At 30.6% G+C, this 20,566-nt stretch overlaps 5 protein-coding genes across 5 annotated transcripts; 1 reads left to right on the forward strand and 4 right to left on the reverse strand.

Annotated features, from left to right (window-relative positions):
* Positions 1-1,607: 1,607 nt before the first annotated feature.
* Positions 1,608-2,300, reverse strand: LOC145742574 (uncharacterized). The gene has a single exon (XM_082560351.1). The coding sequence runs from the start codon at positions 2,298-2,300 to the stop codon at positions 1,608-1,610; it is 693 nt and encodes a 230-aa protein (XP_082416477.1).
* Positions 2,301-4,947: 2,647 nt separating this feature from the next.
* On the reverse strand, positions 4,948-5,631 carry LOC145742575 (uncharacterized). Its single transcript, XM_082560352.1, has one exon. The coding sequence runs from the start codon at positions 5,629-5,631 to the stop codon at positions 4,948-4,950; it is 684 nt and encodes a 227-aa protein (XP_082416478.1).
* A 2,518-nt stretch (positions 5,632-8,149) lies between these two features.
* Positions 8,150-8,839, reverse strand: LOC145742576 (demethylmenaquinone methyltransferase-like). Its single transcript, XM_082560353.1, has one exon. It carries the CDS (start codon positions 8,837-8,839, stop codon positions 8,150-8,152), a length of 690 nt encoding a protein of 229 aa, XP_082416479.1.
* A 423-nt stretch (positions 8,840-9,262) lies between these two features.
* Positions 9,263-17,394, reverse strand: LOC145742578 (uncharacterized). The gene is made up of 26 exons (XM_082560354.1): positions 17,150-17,394; positions 16,939-17,062; positions 16,731-16,838; positions 16,360-16,570; positions 16,151-16,166; positions 15,904-16,082; positions 15,406-15,608; positions 15,143-15,247; positions 14,976-15,086; positions 14,614-14,828; positions 14,120-14,333; positions 13,790-13,948; positions 13,546-13,690; positions 13,080-13,243; positions 12,783-12,836; positions 12,671-12,718; positions 12,297-12,401; positions 12,096-12,236; positions 11,711-11,803; positions 11,525-11,614; positions 11,222-11,459; positions 10,642-10,833; positions 10,297-10,414; positions 10,008-10,162; positions 9,706-9,803; positions 9,263-9,430 (listed from the first exon to the last, which is right to left on the reverse strand). The coding sequence occupies exons 1-26, from the start codon at positions 17,392-17,394 to the stop codon at positions 9,263-9,265; spliced, it is 3,699 nt and encodes a 1,232-aa protein (XP_082416480.1).
* Positions 17,395-18,328: 934 nt separating this feature from the next.
* LOC145743208 (uncharacterized) lies at positions 18,329-20,466 on the forward strand. Its single transcript, XM_082561123.1, has 5 exons — positions 18,329-18,419; positions 18,691-19,032; positions 19,164-19,249; positions 19,462-19,560; positions 19,884-20,466. The coding sequence occupies exons 1-4, from the start codon at positions 18,368-18,370 to the stop codon at positions 19,540-19,542; spliced, it is 561 nt and encodes a 186-aa protein (XP_082417249.1). The 5' UTR covers positions 18,329-18,367; the 3' UTR covers positions 19,543-19,560; positions 19,884-20,466.
* Positions 20,467-20,566: the final 100 nt, after the last annotated feature.

Below are 20,566 nucleotides of genomic sequence, written 5' to 3' on the forward strand. Positions count from 1 at the left end.
TTGGTTGGTAACGTTACCTTTCGTTGGTGTATTTGCAATCGGTGTACACCAGATATATTTGAATCGAATAAATCGCTAATGAAGTCAGATTTAAAGCTGTAGACGATGCAGTTAAGGAGACAGTTACGTACACAAACTCCTATAAATTAATAGTCAAGTTTATATATTTATTTGTTCTCGATGTGGAAAGGTCAACTTAATGACCAAAGCATAGAGTAACATCAGCTACCCTGACCCAGTCTCGAGTTGCCTCTTGCGGTTTGAGATATTAAAGATGCTCGTTTATTAAGCTGCTTATTAAGTATTGACTTAGCAGGAGTTTATAGCGCCTTACCTCAAAACAGGACATGGTTTTTAGCATTATGCTGTTACTTTACCATTTTTATATCATTTATTAAACAATTTACCTTATTAAGTTTTAAATTTCGTATCGGGTCAAGCCATATTGAGGTCATAGCATGTAGAAGTAAAACTGACAATGTTGCCATAAGTGCAGCCACGCATGACAACATGACGTAGCCTTTGATCACGTGACATTCGTCGGGTCTGTAGAAATTGAAATAAAGTGTCAAAAATCATTCAATTTTAAATTATCAAGAGTTTTGATACTGTCAATTAAAACTTACTTTTTAGGTTTCGGTTTGCAACAATTACAGGCTTGTATATTTTGTTTAAGTGATTTTTGACGATTTTGTCTGTTTATCCTGTTCTCGTTTGGACTTCTTTTAACAATTTCTGTACTTGATACCATTGTTAAACTTGACATTTTAAAACTTTTTATCTAAACTCTCAATATCTTATCAAATATTGTGACTGTTTTGCTAATAGAAAATCGATATTAATTATATTGATCAGACAGATAACAGTGAGAAAAAGTATCTTTAATCATCTACTAAACTAATTTTGGTCTAACAATTATAACTAAATGGTGCGTTAAATTAACATTTACTTTAAGTTAAGTAGTTTTACTAAATTTACACTCTTTAGCCCTTTAACCTGTTTACCAAATTGAGTAAGTCGATTGGATTTGGCGGTTTATAGCTCAAAATTCTCTTTCCGAGTGCTTTTTGCGGGCACTCTTGCTAATTCTGGGTCGAAATTTCTACTCTTACCCTTTTAAACGCGTTTCAAAAAGCACAACAATAATAGCTGTTATTGTATTAAGGATCACTTGACCAAAGAACTTGTTGATAAGTTAAAGAAAAGTTGGCGCACTTGTTTTAAGTACTTGAAATTCAGTAAACAATAACCGAATGTTTGCAAAATTTTTCGCTTGGAAAAATAAATTAGTTTGTCGAATTTTTTGTGTACGTTTTACCGAAAACAATTTAAAAAAAATTAAATCATAAAATTATGCTATTAAAAATTGGCCATACCACATAACTAATGTTTTTGTTAAGAATATATACTTATTAAATAACCAGTTATTGATTAGCCTGTATAAATTTCTCGGTAACAGTATTATATTAAAAAAGTACAAAAACATCAAAAAGTAAACGAAAGGAATTTAAAACTTGTGATTTTATCTGAAAAGGAAAAAATAAAAAAGGCATTTTAGCACCATTTAGTGTAATGTTATAGGCTTGATTTCTAACCGTTTAAAATGTTTAACATTTCTGAAAACAAAAGCAGTCTCCAGTAATAGGAACCAATTTCCCATTAGAATCGAATCCATTTTCGCAAATAACAAACTCTTCCTTTGAAATCAATTTTCCCAATTTTAAATCAGTCAGTTTCTGCGTCACATCTTCCATATTCTTAGCAATAGTCATAAGTTCTCTATTTTCATTTGATTTTCTGTTAGCTACAACAACAAAGCCATTAAGTTTTAGGATTTTTATTAAATCTAGTATTACAAAAGCTTTTATGTGAGTTGAACCGATAGACGAAGATAATATAATTCCATCGTAAAAATCAGCAGGCTCAATCAGCAGAGGTTCATCAGAAGTTATGGTCTTGCACAACAAATTTCTATAAATGCCCTTTTCTTTAGCAATGTTAAGCATAGCCTGGTTACCGTCAAGTCCATCTATAACACCTTTAAAGTTATACTTTATCAAATGTTCTCCGACAAGACCTGTGCCAACGCCTACATCTAAAACTTTAAGATTCTTAGTTTCTTTGCCTTGATATTGTAACATAAAAGTCTTTGCAGCAATTTCTGGAGATTTAAAGCCCAGTAAGTCACATAACTGGTCGTAATTTACAGCAATTTTGCTATAGCTAAAGTCCTTTACACATGCGCTTTCGTGATCATAATTTTCACCATGAAATTCGACCCAAGCACCTCTGGCGTTCATACTTAAGGTAGGCCAACAAATATTTTGAAATTTAAAGTTTTTTTTTTGCCTGGGCGATACACTACAAACACAAAACATATGGTTTAAAATGTTAATTTAGTTGCAAATTTGCGTTCTTGATTTTGGGGTCACCACACATTCTGCCATAGCTTTTATTGCTAAAGTCTGTGCTAAATTTGACTATTCGAAGTTATTTATTAATAAAGCTTGCTAGCATTTGATTGATATTACCTAAGCGTTCTGACTGACTTATCAAAATATGACGCAATAAACCTAATCGTTTTACGTATTATTTAACGTACAACGAAAGATCTACCACGGGCATAAACTAGACAACTATGTAAAACTGCATTTCATGCTAATAAATTAAACTCTTATATTACTAAAGTTAAAGTTGTTACGACCAACAAAATAACGACAACTTGTGTTGTTCGTCTACCAAAAAAACCAACGCGTCTGACTTAAGGTCTGAACTAAATTGGTCTCCTGAAAATTATATATCAATTTTGGACAGTAATGCAATGGTTTTATATACCCAAAATATACGGAATTGTGTTTGCAAAGAAGTTTTTTTTGTAGATATAGGGTTGTGTTGCAGGCGTCATTAAACCGATTAAAGGCCTTTTTCATGCGAGAAATGACGACTGGGCTGGTGATTGATAGGTTCGTTGCAGTTTTTGTTTTGATGTTAAGCCGTCTGTAATTGTTTTAAGGTTGTTTGAATTCTTATATTTGGTAGATAATAAGCTTTAAAACTTTCTAAGTGTCACTTATTTGTTTCTACCACTGATAACATCCTCCTAGTAGTTACAATATCAATACAAGCTCCATTCTATCAATATTTTATTAGTTTTTGCAATGTTTTACAACATAACAATTTCTGCAACTAAAACATAAAAAAAACTTTGCGTAATTTACCTTTATAAATCGTTATAGATAGTTTAGGCCTAAGGTATTAGTTATGCCTCAACTAACTTAAGGTGGGCTGACTAGTTGGCGGTGACTGCATTTCATCTAAATTTGGTTTAGGCTTCTGTCATATTTATATTTATTTAAACAAGAAAAGAATAAAAAAAGCACCCCTTAGAAGCTTTTATTTCTATTTGTTTTAGATATTTTTAACATTTTTAAAAACAAAAACAGTCACCAGTAATTGGAACACATTTTCCACTAGAATCGAATCCAGTTTCGCAAATAACAAACTCGTCTTTTAAATTTCAACTTTCCCAATTTTAAATCAGTCAGTTTCTGAGTTACAACTTCCACATTCTTAATATCCATAAGTTATTTATTTTCATTTGATATAACCTTTAGATTTTATAACATATATAATATAACCTTTAGATTTTAGAATTTTTATCAAATCTAGTATTACAAAAGCTCTTATGTGAGTTGAACCGACGGACGAAGATAATATAATTCCATCGTAAGAATCGGCAGGCTCAATCAGCAGAGGGTCATCAGAAGTTATGGTCTTTTTTTTTTCTTTAGCAATGTCTAGCATACCCTGGTTGCCGTCAAGTCCATCTATAACGCCTTTAAAGTTGGACTTCATCAAATGTTCTCCGACAAGACCTGTGCCAACGCCTACATCTAAAACTTTAAGGTTTTTAGTTTATTTGCCTTGATATTGTAACATAAAAGTCTTTGCAGCGATTTCTGGCGATTTAAAGCCCAGTAGGTTCAGTGGTCGGCAACCACCGGGCCGCTGACCGGTACCGGTCCATGAGCAGTACGTTACCGGGGCGTATTTTTTTCAAGTTAAATGCTTAGAAACAGAAACTTCTTTTCTTTTTAATTCGTAAGCTTATTTTGTCGTAGAAACATTTAAAAATGTTTATTATCGATTTGATGAAGAAATAAATTGCTTTAAACTTATTTGCGTCTCTTGAAACATCATTATTAGCTAAACTGATTGATTTCTTTCACCCGAAAATGCAAAAAAAATGTTTTTTTAAAGGCTGGTCCGCGAAAAAGATTCAAGTTTTAAATCGGTCCGCTGTGCGAAAAAGGTTGCCGACCCCTGGGTTACATAATCGGTCGTATTTTAAAGCAATTTCGTTGTAACTAAAGTCTTTTAAACAGGCGTCGTCTTTATCATATTTTTTACCATGAAATTCGTACCAAGCACTTTTAAGGTTCATAATATTGATTCTGTTGACAATTTCTTGTATTAAAACATTTTAACACATTCAAATGTAAATAAAAAATAAGTGAACGTCTACAATTATCCAATTTTAAATAAGCTTTAAATTCTATTAATAACATCATTTATTTGTTTCCATTACTAATAGCACATTCTCTTTACCTTAACATTAATACAAGGCACATTTTATTAATATATTTTATTTTTTTTAAGTTTTATCACAAAACAATATCTGCATCTAAAACATAAAAAAGGTTCACATGAGTTATCTTTACAGTGCGTTGTAGAAGTATATGCCTAAGGTATTTGGTTCGTTATGCATCGAATAACCTAACGCTATTTTGCGGTTACTGTAGGTTATTAAAAATGAACCAAGCATTTCTTGTATATATTTTTTGCACCAGAAGGTTTCATTTTTTTGGTGTTTCGAGATTTTTAAAACAAAGTTATTAGTATAACCCTTCTTGATATAGATTTTATGTACAGCACTTTTAAACCATTTTAAAGTTTTTTGAAGCAAAAACAATGTCCAATAATGGGAACACATTTGCCAACATTATCTACTCCAGTGTCGTAGTAGTTAAACTCTTCTTTTGATATTAACTCAGCTAGTTTTAATTCCTCAATCTTCTGGATCAAACTTTCCATTTCAATGTTGACATCATGACCTGTTGTTCTGTTTGCAATTACAACCAAACTTTCCGGTTTAATGATTTTGAATAAATCAAAAATAACATTGGAATCGACGTGACCAGATCCAATAGATGCAGATGCAATAACTCCATCGTATAAATCCCCAGGTTTAACTATGAACGGGTCATCTGGGGTTATAGCTCGATACCACAAATCCTTGTATATGCCCTTGTCTACGGCAATGTCCATCATAGCCTGGTTACCGTCAAGTCCATCTATAACGCCTTCAAAGTTATACTTTCTTAAGTATTCTCCCACAAGGCCTGTGCCGACGCCTATATCTAAAACTTTAAGATGTTTGGTATCTTTACCTTCGTATTGCTGCATAAACGTTTTAACTGAAATTTCTGGTGCATGATAGCCAAGAGTGTCACATATTTTATCGTAGTTTGTTGCAAGTTTGTTGTAAAGGTTTACCGAAACTTTAAAAAAACGGTCGTCCGAAGATTCATTCTTCCCGTAGTAGTCATTCCATGCAATTTTGACATCCATTTTTGAGTTTAAATATAATTAAAAGGTAAACTTTTTTATAAGCTAGCACTAAATTTTTTAAACAAAAAAGAAAAAAAAATTTTAACAAAAAAAATTTATTTTAGTCAACTTTTTATGGCATCCTACTATTACAATATATACGCAATATTTAAGTGAAGACGTGATTTAAAAGGACATTATGTCATAGTTTACCTATGGTTTTGAACAAGTTTTGAAAACGTTATTTTAACTTAATTTAACGATTTGCCCAATGTTTATTATAACAGTATACTCAAAAACCAGAAAAAATAGTCTTTATTTAATTGGCCTAATAAACTAACAAACCGTAGGCCTACTTGTACTAGTTATAAAAAAATTAAAAAAAAAAAAAAAAAACATTAAAAAAAAAAACATATAACTAAACATTGTTTGCTAAACAAATTTAATTTATATAAGCATTCGTAGTTTCCGTAAGGAAATAAATTGATACTTATGTATTAATTTTCTAACCGTTTTCCTTTTAAATTTTTCATAAGAATTGTTTAAATAATGCAATTTTACACTTTATTATTAAATATTGATATTTTATATTTGTTTTATCCATAAAAAATGCATTTTTTAGGTTTTATTATTTTTTTTATACAAAAACAGTCTTGAAGAGTATAAATACATTTTCTATTTTTCTTTTTGTTAAGTTATTTTGTGTTTTAGTTTAAAATTTTTCAATTTTAACTAGATTTTTACACTTTATACAATCACAGTTTACCGTATTATGTTGTTTGACTGGTAAAATGCTTAGATTTTTAATTGAATATTTTACGCCTTTAAAGTTGTACTTTTTCAAATATTCACCAACGAGACCTGTTCCAACGCCTACATCTAAAACTTTAAGATTCTTAGTTTCTTTGCCTTCATATTGTAACATTAGGGTTTTAGGTGAAAAACTTGGTGAGTTATAACCGAATGCTTCGACTAAATTGTCATACTTTGTAGCTATTTTGTTATAGTAAAATGCTGGTCCATACGAAGTTGTAAAGTTGGGGTCATTTTTGTCTCCGTAAAATTCATTCCAAGCATTTTTAACATCCATAACTAAAATATTTTTCTACTAATAAAGAACTTATACAAGCGTTTTTAGTTTAGTTTATTATTGAATTAATAAATACCCAATCTGTTTTAATTATTAATTGAAGGTAATTTCTAAAAAACATGGTGGAAAATATTTATTAATAGTCCTTTCTTGACGCATTTAGCAACGTGATTATACTTGTACAGGATGCACCTGTCATTATATCATACAGATTCAAAATTAAAGTAATACTATCTTAAACTAGTACCTTTATGTCAAACATGTTTTTAATAAAAGGTTAGGCTAAGGTTTTTTTTGATCGGTTGCGTGGATCGGTTTGTAAATTGCCTTTTTATACAAAAATGTTGTTATCTTTTATTGTTTTAACAAAAAACAAATCAGATTGATTAATAGCGACAAATACAAACTGTTTGGTTAGAAGGTTGCATTAAGAAGGTTGCATAAGCTATAGCCTTAAATTTATGTTTTTTATTTAAAAAACAGCCTTTTTTCTCGGTATAATTAATGGTTTTAAGTCTTGGAAGCTCTTAAAGTTATTTTAGTGAGTGTTATTCAACGTGCTCTACATTTAAAATTTAAAAATTTTGCGTAAAATATTTGATTAAAGCTTCGGCATATAAGTTATACTAAAACCTGTAAAAAATATAGTTTGAATTATATTCTTTTAAGGGTTATTTATTAATATAAGGTTAGCGTTTCGGCATTCGTATATTTCTTACAGAAAGTCAAATATGGATATATAAAAGTAAAGTTTAAAATATACCGAAACAATCACAATGTAATAATAACAAACTTTTTTATTTATAAATATTAATATTTAAACAACATTAATTGTTTTAATGTTACAAGAATTAACAAACTTTATATTAGAGCATTTTTAGTTACTGACAATTAAAAAGTTAGGTATAAAGTCTATGCTAGGTTAGGGGTTGTAGTTATGTTTAATAACATTATAAATGTAATTTTATTATGTTTATCTTTAAATACAAAACAATATGTTATTATGACAATTTGTCAATATAAACATACTGCATCCTTAATGTAAAATTTGAGATAAACAGGACATTATATTTTGACGTCAATTAATTTAAAATTGGAAACAGAATGCAATTTAATTCTACTATTTTTATTTTACCATGTAGAATACTAACGTTTTTTTAGTTAAACACTGTACAATAAACAATTAGTAATTGTTTAAATATATATAAACATAAATCCAAACTTATATTTTTTACAAGGTTTTAACAAATTTAAATGCAAAATATTCAATTTGGTATTAATTAATAAAAAAAAATCTTAGTTTATGTTAGAAAGTTAGACAATTTTTAATATTTTAAAGCAAACTATTTTTCAAAATATTCTTTATTTAAATTTTCTTAATGCAATTACTTTTACTTAATATCAGTAAGTTTACCTTAGGTAAAATGTAAATGTACAAATTCGGAGATTTTATATTTTCTGAAAACAAAAGCACATTCCATATAAAGGCATACAATTTCCTTCGTCATTGAACCCAGTTTCGTAATATACAAACTCTTCTTTTGACACCAACTCCGCTATTTCTAAATCTTTTAACTTATGTGTATAGTTTTCCAAGATAGAAGAAAGCTTAGGTGATATATTTGAGGTTCTGTTTGTTATAACAAAATAACCTTTCGATTTTATGATTTTCATTAAGTCGAAAATTTCACTGGCTTTGATGTGTGTTGGGCCAATTGATGCAGATATTATAATTCCGTCGTATAAATCACTTGGGTCCACCAGCAAAGGGTCTTCTGGGCTAATAGCTTTGCACCACAAATTTCGGTATATGCCTTTGGTTTTTGCAATGTCTAACATTGGCTGATTATTGTCAATGCCATCTATAACGCCTTTGAAATTGCTTTTAACTAGACATTCACCAACGAGACCTGTCCCCACACCAACATCTAATACTTTAAGGTGTTTAGTTTCTCTACCTTCATATTGCAACGTAAAAGTGTTTGCTGAAACTTCTGGTGCTCTGTAACCTAGTGTGTTGCATAATCGGTCGTATTTTTTAGATAGTTCGTTGTAATGAAAGGCTGGACCGACTAACACACGATAACCAGTTGCATCATTATCCCCATAATATTCGTTCCAAGCACTTTTAGCATCCATGGATCTTATAACGTAAATTGCATAAACTTGTTTCAAAAAAGTTATATAACTATTGTATCCTTAGGCAAGGTAGTAAATCTAAATTTGTAAACTTTTGCAGGTAGCATTAAGGGCATATAAAGTTTTTTTAGGTTACATAGCGGAATGGTAATGAGACGTTAAAGGCAACTGATTCTAATCTTGTTGAATTTCTTTTTCTCAATTTTAAAATCTTACTTGACATTCTTTAACTTTGCGAAACTTTTTATTTTTGTCCCTTACTTATAAAAAACATCGGGTTTTAATAGTTTTGCGTATACCATTTATTGCTTTGGCTATAGGCCTATGTTAATTATCCCTAACTATAATTAAAAACAAAACAAATCAAGCCTGTTTACAAACAAATAGGTCAAGTTTAAAAAATGTATTATGTAACTGCTCAAGCTATTTTAGGCAAGCGCAAAATGCAAGATGTGGTAACACATTTTGAGCAGGGTTGGGTGATGGACCCATCAACCCAAGGTTAGATATAACAAGGTTTAGGTCGTCGCTGCTTCCTTCAACAGGCATCGAATGAGATCGATCGATCAGCAATGTTGGTCGTCGAAGTCTCTATTTATACAACATAAAAATCGCTTTGTTTTAGGTATTTACAATTTTTAAATATAACTATTAATCGTAGCGTATAGTTAGGGCTTTATTTTTGCAAAATGGTATAAATATATTATATATGTTTAAAGTAAGGCAGTTTATGAAATCACAAAGTTTAAATCTAATTTAATCGCACTCGCTCATTTTGAGCTTAAATAATTGTATCGGTTAATGTTATAGATGTATGCAATGTCATACTTGTTCTATTAGGCTAATACATAGGAGTTTTTACTTACTGGAGGTGCGGGAATTTGCTCGGTTATTTTACTTTGTATGTCAGAGAACGTCAGTCCAAAACCCTCGTTGGCAACTGTAAGAGGTCGATGAACCGATCCTGAAAGAAAAGTGTTCTAATTATACAATTTAAGCAATAACAGTCATAGGGTCCTGGGTTTAGCATGGCATTGGGCAACTAAAAACTGTTTTTAGGGTGCAGTTATTAAAAGGTTTTCAAAACAGTTTTATAAAAAAAAATAAACATTCTACGGACTGGTTAACCAAAAAAATGTTAGAAATTTTTAAAAGGTTATGGTGTTACTTGTTTCTGGATAAAAGCTGGTTTTGGGTACGTTAGTGCTTGTTATCAATGGCGTCAATGGTATCTGGTTTCGTTTAGCATATCTTTGTTGTGATCCAATAATTGGGGACATTTCTTTCGGACCTTGAGCTATAAAAGGAATGTTTTTTTTGGAACTTAAAATATTCACAAAAAGATAAATAAATTTTGATCTTTACTGCTTCATGCTGTAACGCCCTTGAGTAATGTTTTATTACTGATACAGTTTTGATTTTTTTTAATTAGAAACGTTTGTTAACTCTAAGTTAACTTGCTATTCTTGATCGCCATTCCCAGTCCTCTTGATTTTGCCATGTCAGATTTCACTTTGGTTCTGCGTAAGCGAAGTAAATGCAAATCTCGTGTAGGCTGCCGGACCATCGGACGAACTGGAAAATTATAAATTATTATTATGTTCTTTTTAAGTATTGTTATATAATAATCTTTTTATTGCGCTTTAGTGTTTAATCCTCACTGCTTTTAATTTGAGCGCCCACAAAAAGCAATTAAACCATACAGTTAAAAGTTTAATCAAATTTAGAAAGAAATGTTTAAATTATTAAAAGGAAAACCATTTGGATAGCAAAAAAAACTATTAAATCGACCCAAATCTTACTTCCATCTGAACCCATTTGTTTTGCTTGCTGTGTTTTTGCATGAGCTGGTCTTCTAGTAGTAGTAGCGGGTTTATTGAGTATAACGCTACCTTCCGGCGCATGACCTAACAAGCTAAAAGCAGGCGATGGTCTTTCTGAAGGTAATGCAGTATATGTTCGCACACTCTTACGCATGCCAAGTCGTTTTTCGCCTAAAAACGTAAATTTTCTAGTTTAAAAGCTCAATATTTTTGATGTCAGAAAAATATAGTGATCTGGTTTTTGTGTGGATCATTTTCCAATATTTTTATAAAATAAAATTGTATAAGTAGCCACATTTTGAAAGGTACTAAAGTATTTATAATCCTGTGTCAACTCTAGTATAGTACTTTAGGTCTATTCGACATTTAGAAATTTACAGAACTCTCTTATATAAACCTTTTATCTCGTGATTTTGATCAAAGTTTAGATTATTAAAAAGGATAATTTTAAAAAGAACTCATATTCTCGCAATATAAGTTGGGTTTAAATGGTCCTAAAGCCATTTTTCTACACACGTTTTTTACAATACAATTACACTGATATTTACTGGAAATTTACCTCCAAATACTGGAGTAACAACTAATCCTTCTCCCATTGCCTGCATTGATGTATCATATTTAGTTAACGGTGTGGTTACACCTCGCTCAGCCCTAGTTACTCTTGCCATTTGGCGAACAGATGATTCGACTTTATTTTGAATATCCATAACAGTCCAATTTGGACTGGAAACCAGCTTGGCAACGTTGAGGTTTGCCTCATCCCCAATCGATGTGTGAATATCGTTGTACTCAGCATGCTAATATATAAATAAAAGATGATTTTTTTGTTAGTAAAAAAATCAGCGAAAATGTTGCTATTTACTTGTTTTGCTAACTCATTTACGAAAACATTCATTGTTTTAGAGACCGAACCTCTCATATTTTCCTCAATAAGTTTGATTTGACATCGAATCTAAACAACAACAAAAAAACGAAAATTAATAGAAGTGCAAATTAAATCCATTTGATTTTTTATATTACCATATTTTGAACAAATTTTACATTTTACCTGCTCCGTTACGCTCATGTCTTTCCATTCCTGACTGTGTTCTGTACGCGATGCATTTCTTTGTCGAAGTGCTTTTGCTTGTTTTGATTTAATCTAGAAAAAGGTATAACAAAAGCGATAACATACGGTGATGAAATAGATATTCGTTAAATAAAATAAAATTTTATATGCAGTTATTCAACATTGATTGTTGCTGTTCTTATGCATTTTATTACTTTAGTTTAAATATTTATGTGGTTATTTTTTGCTATCTTTATGCCAGGGTATCTTTAGTTGTATTTTTTTCAGAAAATCTAAAGTCCTATTTAACATAATTTGTTTATAATATTTTATAATATTGTTTATAATAAAACCTGAATATCTTGTGACTAACTAATATATTGACCTTGTCAAGTTTCAATTGCAAGTTTATTGGTAAATTTCTTTTTATTGTCTCGTTAGCTTCGTTCATCATAACAGTCTGACAACCAATCATAGCCTGCGCTTTGCTTACAAAAGACGTTATCTTGTTTTGTATTTCTTCCAACTAAAAATCGTAAATTTCAAATAATTTCAATTGACAAAGTGTTAAAAAAATTAAACTTACCTCGCCGTGCATGACGTTTACGCTGTCAAAACTTTGTTCTTCTAATAATTGGGGATTCAATCCAGATAACATTCCTTCAGCAAGCTTTTGAACACTTGTTGTAACCTATTAACAAGTTAAACAACTAGCTGTTGCCTAGTATAATCATCTACAACCTTGGAGTATATAATATTATATGCTTGTATGGTTATTATTAAGTTTAGTTGTTCTGTATTGATTTAACCAAGGTTGACATATTTTAAGGCTAAATTGATACGGTGCATGAATATCATGTCATCCTATATTCAAACTTACTTAAAAATTCATGTTATACACAAAAATAACCGTATACGTTTATAGCTATAGCTACATGTGATCATAGTTATAAGACTTACCCTACACGATAGTATGTCATCTCTAACTTTTTCAATTTCTTCATTTTCCTAAAACAATTCAAGATATTACCGTATTTTTACTTTAAACATTATCAATAAACTACTAAACTACCTTCGCAGTGCGTGCTGATGCATCTGATACAGGTCTCCCTTTAGTTGGCGATCCCTAAAAATGTGACATTAATATTATCGGTGGGCATATTTAAAATATTAAAACCATAATTTATTGCAATAAAAGTTCTTCAAAACATAAATAATTGCAATAAAGTAGGCGCTTTTTAGATTTGAGTATTAGTGTAATGTAAAACAGAAACATATTAAATCAACGACTTTTGGGTTGCTTAAAAATGCATTTCAATAGCACCTTATTTTCTATAAAAAGGTTAAATTAGTAAGTACTTTTAAATACCGAAAACATGCGAATAAAGTCGTCTTCACAGGCAAGTCCGTGATCAATTTCACTGATATCTTCAGGTTGAAGTTTGCGCAAGGTGGCAGCAACTGTTGACCACTCATTACCAAACTGCTGGGACATTTGTTGTCCTAACTCGTACATACGACGCCGTTCTTTATCTACAAACCATAAATATTATTTAGATTTATTTAGGCATGATAGTTATTGGTGTATCTTCTTGTTTATTAGGTGCTTAAATTGAGTCTTTGCTGTGTAGTCGCTCAAATAATATATCAAACCAGGAAATGTGTGTTAAAGTAAAGTTGTTACAAAGGTGTCTTATAAATGAAAATTTAAAAGTGATGGATTTAATTTCTACAATGGATTGTATCCATAAATGAATTTACGTTTTTTTGACATTCGTAATTAATCGATTCAATTTCTAAAATGTATTGTACTTGTTTTTATAATACGTTAATACCGTCCATAAACTGTAATGTTGGGCGTGGACTGGTCTGCATTTCTTGGTTGATCATTTCTATTTTCGTTTCTTCTTTAATAATTGTTGGTGCAACAGATATTGGTACTTGTGGTTGTTCGATAGATATTGGATCAGTTTGGACTTCCTAAATGTAAAACAAAAGAATGGGTATAAGGGCAATAGCAAAGTCCATTCAAATTCACTTTAAAAAATATGAAAAATTCATTTAAATATATTCTATTACCACGCTGATACATTTGATTGGTTCAGTTTTGCTTGATTGTTTTTGTTTTGCAGTTTTTGATTTGGAGACTGGTATAGAACTTGAGATAATTTTCTCTTTTTTAGTTTTTGGTTTGGTATCTGGGATAGGACTCACAGTTTTCTTTTGGCTAACTTCTTTCTAAAATTAACATTTTATAGTTAGAAAGACTGGTCCATTAGAATACCAAAGATAGATTACATGCTGTTAATTTTAAATAACATAATCTTTGTATTGGACGTTTGCTAATAAAATTTATATTACTAACTTAAGATAATATTAATTATTATTAAAAGTAGTTGCTAGAAAAACCTTTAATTCAGTTTCTTTTATTGTTTCCAGTTCAGTTTTTTTCTTTTTTAAGGTTCTGTTCTCCCTCTCTAAAGTTTTGATTCGCATTTTCAGTGATTCCAATTCGGTGTTGATGCTTTGTACAGAAGGGGAGGGGGGAGGAAGCGAACTGGCAACCCTGATGTGGGAAGCACCATCACGAGTGGTTGATCGAGATATTTGCTCTTGCCTGCCACTGTTTAACAAATAAAATGAACCTCTGTTTTGCCAAACTAAACCTACGGAATTATAGAAGACTTTTAATTCGTAGAATGTTTGTATTCTTTAAGTGACTAAAAAGAATTTACTTTAATTTTAATGCTTGTGTTCCTTAAGTCCATACTTGAATTATATTTAACAAAAACACATTGCAAGTTAGAAAAAAAATCTGACAGTTTTTCGAACCAGACAGGTTGTTTTCTGGGCGGTTGTTTAGTTAGACAAACTTTTATGTCTAAACTTATAAATAAACTCACGAATCTCTTCTCCCACTTTGACTTTTTGGAGTTTTATTGTCAGGCGACCGAGATTTGTGCAAACCATCAGTTACAATGACGTTATGACTACTGGGTCCTTTCCGAAGGGCGCTTTTAAGTTGGTGAATAGTTCTTGCTTGGTCTTCAATTGTGCCGTCCTTTTCTTTGACTGTCCAGTTCAAGACCTCAGCTTTCTGTTTTAGAAGCTGGACATGCTTAAAAGTAAAATAATACATTTGTTACTAAGTGAAAAAATGTTTAAACAAATCATTTCTATCTTAATATAATCTAGTAAATGCTGTACTAAAGGGTCAAAAATCAGTCTTTAAATAAGTGTAGTTTAGCCTAAATAACTTTATTACCTGCTCTGCTTTTTTTAGTGCTTCCTTGTCTTTGTTATTAGCCTTGGCTTTGGAAAGCTGCAATTTCTTCTCTTCAGCCGCTTCAAATTTCTTCCTTACACTTTCAAGTTCCTATTGATATATCACATATAAGACATACTCCCATTAAATGTTTAAGGTCTACTTACAAGAGTTATGCGTCTGTGTGATTTTCGCAAGCTGATAATCTCATCTTTGGTCAACATGTGATCGTTTTGTAATTTCTCGTAATCGCTTAACCATATACGAACAAGCTATAAAATATATTTAAAAAAAATACGTAATTTGTAAAGACATATTCAAAAAGATTTTTGAAATAAAACAGTAGCAGTTTGAGTGAAAAAATCAAATAGTAAACAATAAATAACCACACGTTTACATCCTTGTTTTTTGTTTACTTGCATGAGCTAACCTTTTTTTCTTGCTTAAGTCGACCTTCCAAGTACTCAATATCTTTATCCTTTTCTTCGCCTATTTTTAATATTTTTTCCAACTGTTCTTCGAACTGGTGAGAGTCGGCCATGCCTTCCATTCGAGTTCTGTTTAACATATCGTAAATCTCATTTGCAGCGTTCTTTAAGTATTTGAACTCTTGCTTGTTTGATTCTTTCGCATCTACAAATATGGGCGTATTTTTATTTAGGTTTTTCGTGCATTAATAAAAGTAATAAAAAGATTTACAATGCATAATACACTATTACAACGGAAAAAATAACATAATTAATTTAATGGTTTAAAACATACCATAAAATCTAAATGTTTACACAGATTTTAAAGTATAATATGGCACATGATCACCAAACCCAGTGCGTTGTTTATAAGCATGTATTTTACATACAAAAGCTTGCAACTGAGCTTTTGTTTTAAGTTGTTTTTACTGTTGCTTTAGTTTAAATGATCATTAGTTAACCTTTGCTATGTCTTCTTTCGTAGGCGCTATCCAACGCATCTTGCTTGACCTGTTTTTCGAGATTACTTCTTTCTCTTTCCAAGTACATTGTATCTTCCCCACTATTCTTCATACTATTAATTTTCTGGCTCAACTGAGCACATCGTTTCATATTTTGTTGGACTTGATTCAAACTTCCACTACAAGTAAAGTTAATCCCATGTAAAGTTTGAAAATAATTTGGTAGCAGATAATTATTTTTATTTACCTCATAGCATCTGCATCTTCAGGTAACGGACTAAGTCTGTCCTGAAAAAAATAAATTTAAAATAGCAAGAACAAACCCAGGAGCGAATGTCTATACTTATGCTGAATAAAAAAAAACTTTGTAATATTATCAGGTTTCTTAACACATATGGACTACACTTCAGGAAAAAAATGTATGCTGTTTATAACCTTATGATATTATTTTGCAACTGGTAACTGAACAAAGTAGCCAAGGCTTAATCCTTACATCAGTATCAAAATCTTCAAAATGGTCTTCGTCCATCCAAGTCTGCAAAGACTCCAGAATTTCTTGTTTCTTGTCAGTGCCTTCGTCAATCTCCCGAATCCTGTGAATGTTATCTTGTGCCTGTTGCGACACCTTGCGAAATTTGTCCATCAATATCCCGACGTTAATTCGCAACTGTAATAAAAACACTTTATACTATGTAAGAGGTTGGTTACATTCTAAAGTTTTTACTGCACACTAAGGTATAATGCCAAGTGCTATACTACTTATAAAATATGTAATATCTTTGTCAAAGTATAATCTAACAGCCCATTGCAAAAAATCTTTAAATCACCATGTCGTCTTCTATCTCATAAAGATTTTCTTCAATGTCTTTAAGCAGATAAGCAGAATCTGTAGTTTCTTCGTCATCATAGGTTTTTGTTTCATAATCAGTAACAGTCTAAAAATTACACTAAACTAAAATAGTATAGACTTTATTTGTCCAACAGCATAGGAATCTTAAAAGATTTATAATCAATGTAGTTGTATTGTATTCGTACCTTATGAACACGGTCTCGTATCTCTTGAACTTTGCTTAATCTGTTATTAACACTAGAACGTCTTCTTTTGATATCATCCTTACGTAAATGATCTAATGGTATAGCTCCAGCTGCAACATTATCCCTAAACAGATTGTTAGATTAAAACAGAAATATAAAATTCGAGTATATAATCGTCAAGTTTTAAGCATAAATTATCTTTTATTTTTACCTTCCTGCAAAACTTGCAAGTTCAGGAGGGTTAAATTGTTTGCTGGCCCTTGAACCCCTACGCTTTAGTAGATGTTCAGCCGCCATAATAGAGCCCCTCCGAGAATTTGCATCAGCACTTATAACATTTTGAGGCAATGGAGCTATCATCTTAAATCCTTGCTTGGGCTTTTCATTTTGTGCTGATGCCTTTTTTCGTGACTTTTGTTTTCCCTTTTCGTCGCCTGTTACTCCTATGCGCCACATTTTTTTAAATTGAATACCCTTTAACTGAAATATCATTAAGTTTTTACTAAAAAATCCTAAATATGTTTGGATCAACGGAAAGATAAGAGTGATGCAATAGGTAACTCTGTGATGTCATTTACAAATAAAAGCAATTTAAATCACGTGTAGTGCCATTTAATTTCTGTTCTAAAAAATAAGTTGGTTGTAATGTTTAATAAAATGTAGTACCCAAATATAACTAATTTGATTTGCTAAAGTTTATGCAGACCATAAAAATAATAAAATGTTTGCACACAATAGCAATTAAACGCATGGACGGTTTTACTAACCTATCTGTTTTGTTTGTAACAAAACTAAGGTTAAATTTTTAAACAATTTGCTAACAATTTACTAGTTTCGTTTTTAAACCATTAATCTTTATAATATATAAGCGGTCATGGTGAATATACAAAAAAGTTATACAATATAATATAAACAATTTGATTTAGTTTTGGTGTTTGGCGTGGCATATGCTTATCAACAGATCGATCATTTGAAAGAGATAGAAAGTTAGAAGAAGGAAACGTTTAATACGCCCACGCATTTTAGATATATACACGTTGTACGTACGTAATGGTAGTTGGTGACCAATATATAGATTACCAATCTGGTTAAAATCCACAAATGACAAACAGGGACTCTGATATTGAAAAAACTGTTTGTTTACAACCCAATTTACAAGCAGACAAGCCAAGGATTATCAGATTATAAAGTTTAAAAATCAGATTTAAAATGTTTAATTTACCAGATTTAGTATTTGTTTTGACGTTTCAGTTTTGGGAATGTAATTTTATTTGTTTTTGTGCAATAAAATAAGATTACATAATTAAAAATCTATAAATCAGTATGATCATAGTGATAAGTTGTGACAGTTGTATTAATATCTATTTTTTACTTATTTTTATTTAGCATTAATTTAATTTTACGGTGTAAACCAAATAATAAGAACATAATGTCAGGATATCCACCCCCAGCACCAGGTGGTTACCCACAAGGCCCACCAGGTATATTTTATATATTAAAATATTTTAGATTTTTAAATAAATATTATATATATATATATATATACTTAGAATGTGTTAATTAAATTTTATTTGGTATGCTTACTGATACAAAGGTTATTGCCTTCTATGACAACTTACAATCATAGAAGGCAATAAAAATAAATAAATGTTTCTTATTTTTAATTGCTTTATTAAAGCTTAATTACAAGCTTTTATTAAGTAACTTTTAAGTAAAATTTTAGAGAAGCTTACAAATCATTTTCTTATTTAGGATCATACCCATCAGCCCCCCCTAATCCCTACCCAGGTGCTCCACCGAACCCTTACCCAGCTGCTCCTAGTGCTTATCCAGGTGCGCCTCCCATTAACCCAGGAATGCCACAAGCACAAGCTTACCCAGGGACTGGGGGTTACCCAACAGGGGTAGCAGCCCCACCAGGTGCATACCCACCAGCTCCAAGTGGTTACCCACCTCAGCCAGGTTACCCTAGAGGTCCACCTCAAGCTGCTGGGTACCCACATCCAGGTCCACCCCATGCAGGAGGTTACCCACATGCCCCAGGTTACCCTGGGGGTCATCACAGTGGGGCCCATGTTAAAGTCGGAAAACATGGTATGTTTTGATCATAAAAATTGCAGTATGTCTGTGGCAACTTTAATGTTATTTAGTAATTAGATATGTTCCTATAAATTGTTTGTAAGTTTTGTATTTTGTTGTGCTAAATACTATAATATATAAAAAAGGCAAACACCACAAGCATCACAAACATGGAAAGCATAGTAGCTCAAGTTCTAGTAGTTCTAGCAGTAGTTCCAGTGATGATGAATATGTGAGAAAAAATTTTAACTTTTAACTATCCATTAAATAATTTATTTGTGTTAAGTTAAATAATTTGGTTCACAAATCCCAGACCCCTTAAAATACAATACCAAATGAAATAAAATTACCTTTTATTCAAAGAAGCTATGTAATTATTAATCTTTTAAATGTAATATAAGATTTTGGCAGTACTGGATTGCCTTTAACTAATTTCGTTTATAGCGACATCTCCCTAAACATCAACGCAAGCAAATGAAGAAAATGAAGAAACAAATGAAGAAGGGTCACAAGATGTATTATTGATACTAGAATAAACACTGGGTAAAAATACAGATTATTGACTACCTTTTAATTAAATATATTTAAGTTGGGGTACAATATAATAATAGATCTACATAAATGTGTGTATATAAAATTCAAAAATATGTTTGTCCAATTTATAGACTTTTAATGAAAAAAATACTGTTGTTTGTAGTGTACAGTTAAAATATCACCGTATATTACAACAATTAAAATGCAGCTAATAGGCTGTGCAATCAAATATTATGTTAAAATTACTTTTAAATTGTATATATATATTTAGATTAAAGTTGGTTAACAATAAACAGCCTTTTGTAAATCCCCTTTAAATTGTTTCAATTTAGTGAAAACTTTTTCGAACTCCAATTGAGGTCAACATTGTAGCAGTTTTGTTGCATAAATATGCATGTATAATAATCTATAACCAACTATACTGTAATATATATTCGTAAATTGTTCCACATTTTGTTTTACTTATACTCTACATACGCAATTAAAAATGGTACTTAGTTTACCTAATTAAATAGCTATATGCAGAAAAAAATCAACTCGGTAAGTACAAAAATATTTTATCAATAAAATTTAATATTTTTTAATTCATGCTGGTGTAATTTTTGGGTAAATTGCAGTAGTTTATGTACGCCTTGTAGCTATTAGTTCTGTAACATTTTTAGTTTTGTAATATAGCTTGTATTAATTTTAATTTAGGCTATGGAAATTCACTTGTAAATATTGTATTTGTTGTAATATTAAAAATCATTATATTTTAATCGATAAGAAATAATTACTTCAAGTAAAAGCTGACATTTTAAAATCTTTTTTTAAAAATTTAAAAAAATTGTTTATCGCCATTCTTTAAAAAATAACAATATTGACCAAAGAATAATTTAAACCTTTGAACTGTAGTTCTGTTATAAGTTTTTAATTAAACTGGTTTATAATTGAATAAATAATTTTTAGTATGTCTGAAAAAACATAAAATTATCCAAGAAAACGTTTTATTTTGTATATTTGTGAATGAAAATAA

The sequence above is a fragment of the Corella eumyota genome, chromosome 2 (genome assembly GCF_963082875.1).
Source record: "Corella eumyota chromosome 2, kaCorEumy4.1, whole genome shotgun sequence".
NCBI classification, from domain to species: Eukaryota; Metazoa; Chordata; class Ascidiacea; order Phlebobranchia; family Corellidae; genus Corella; species Corella eumyota.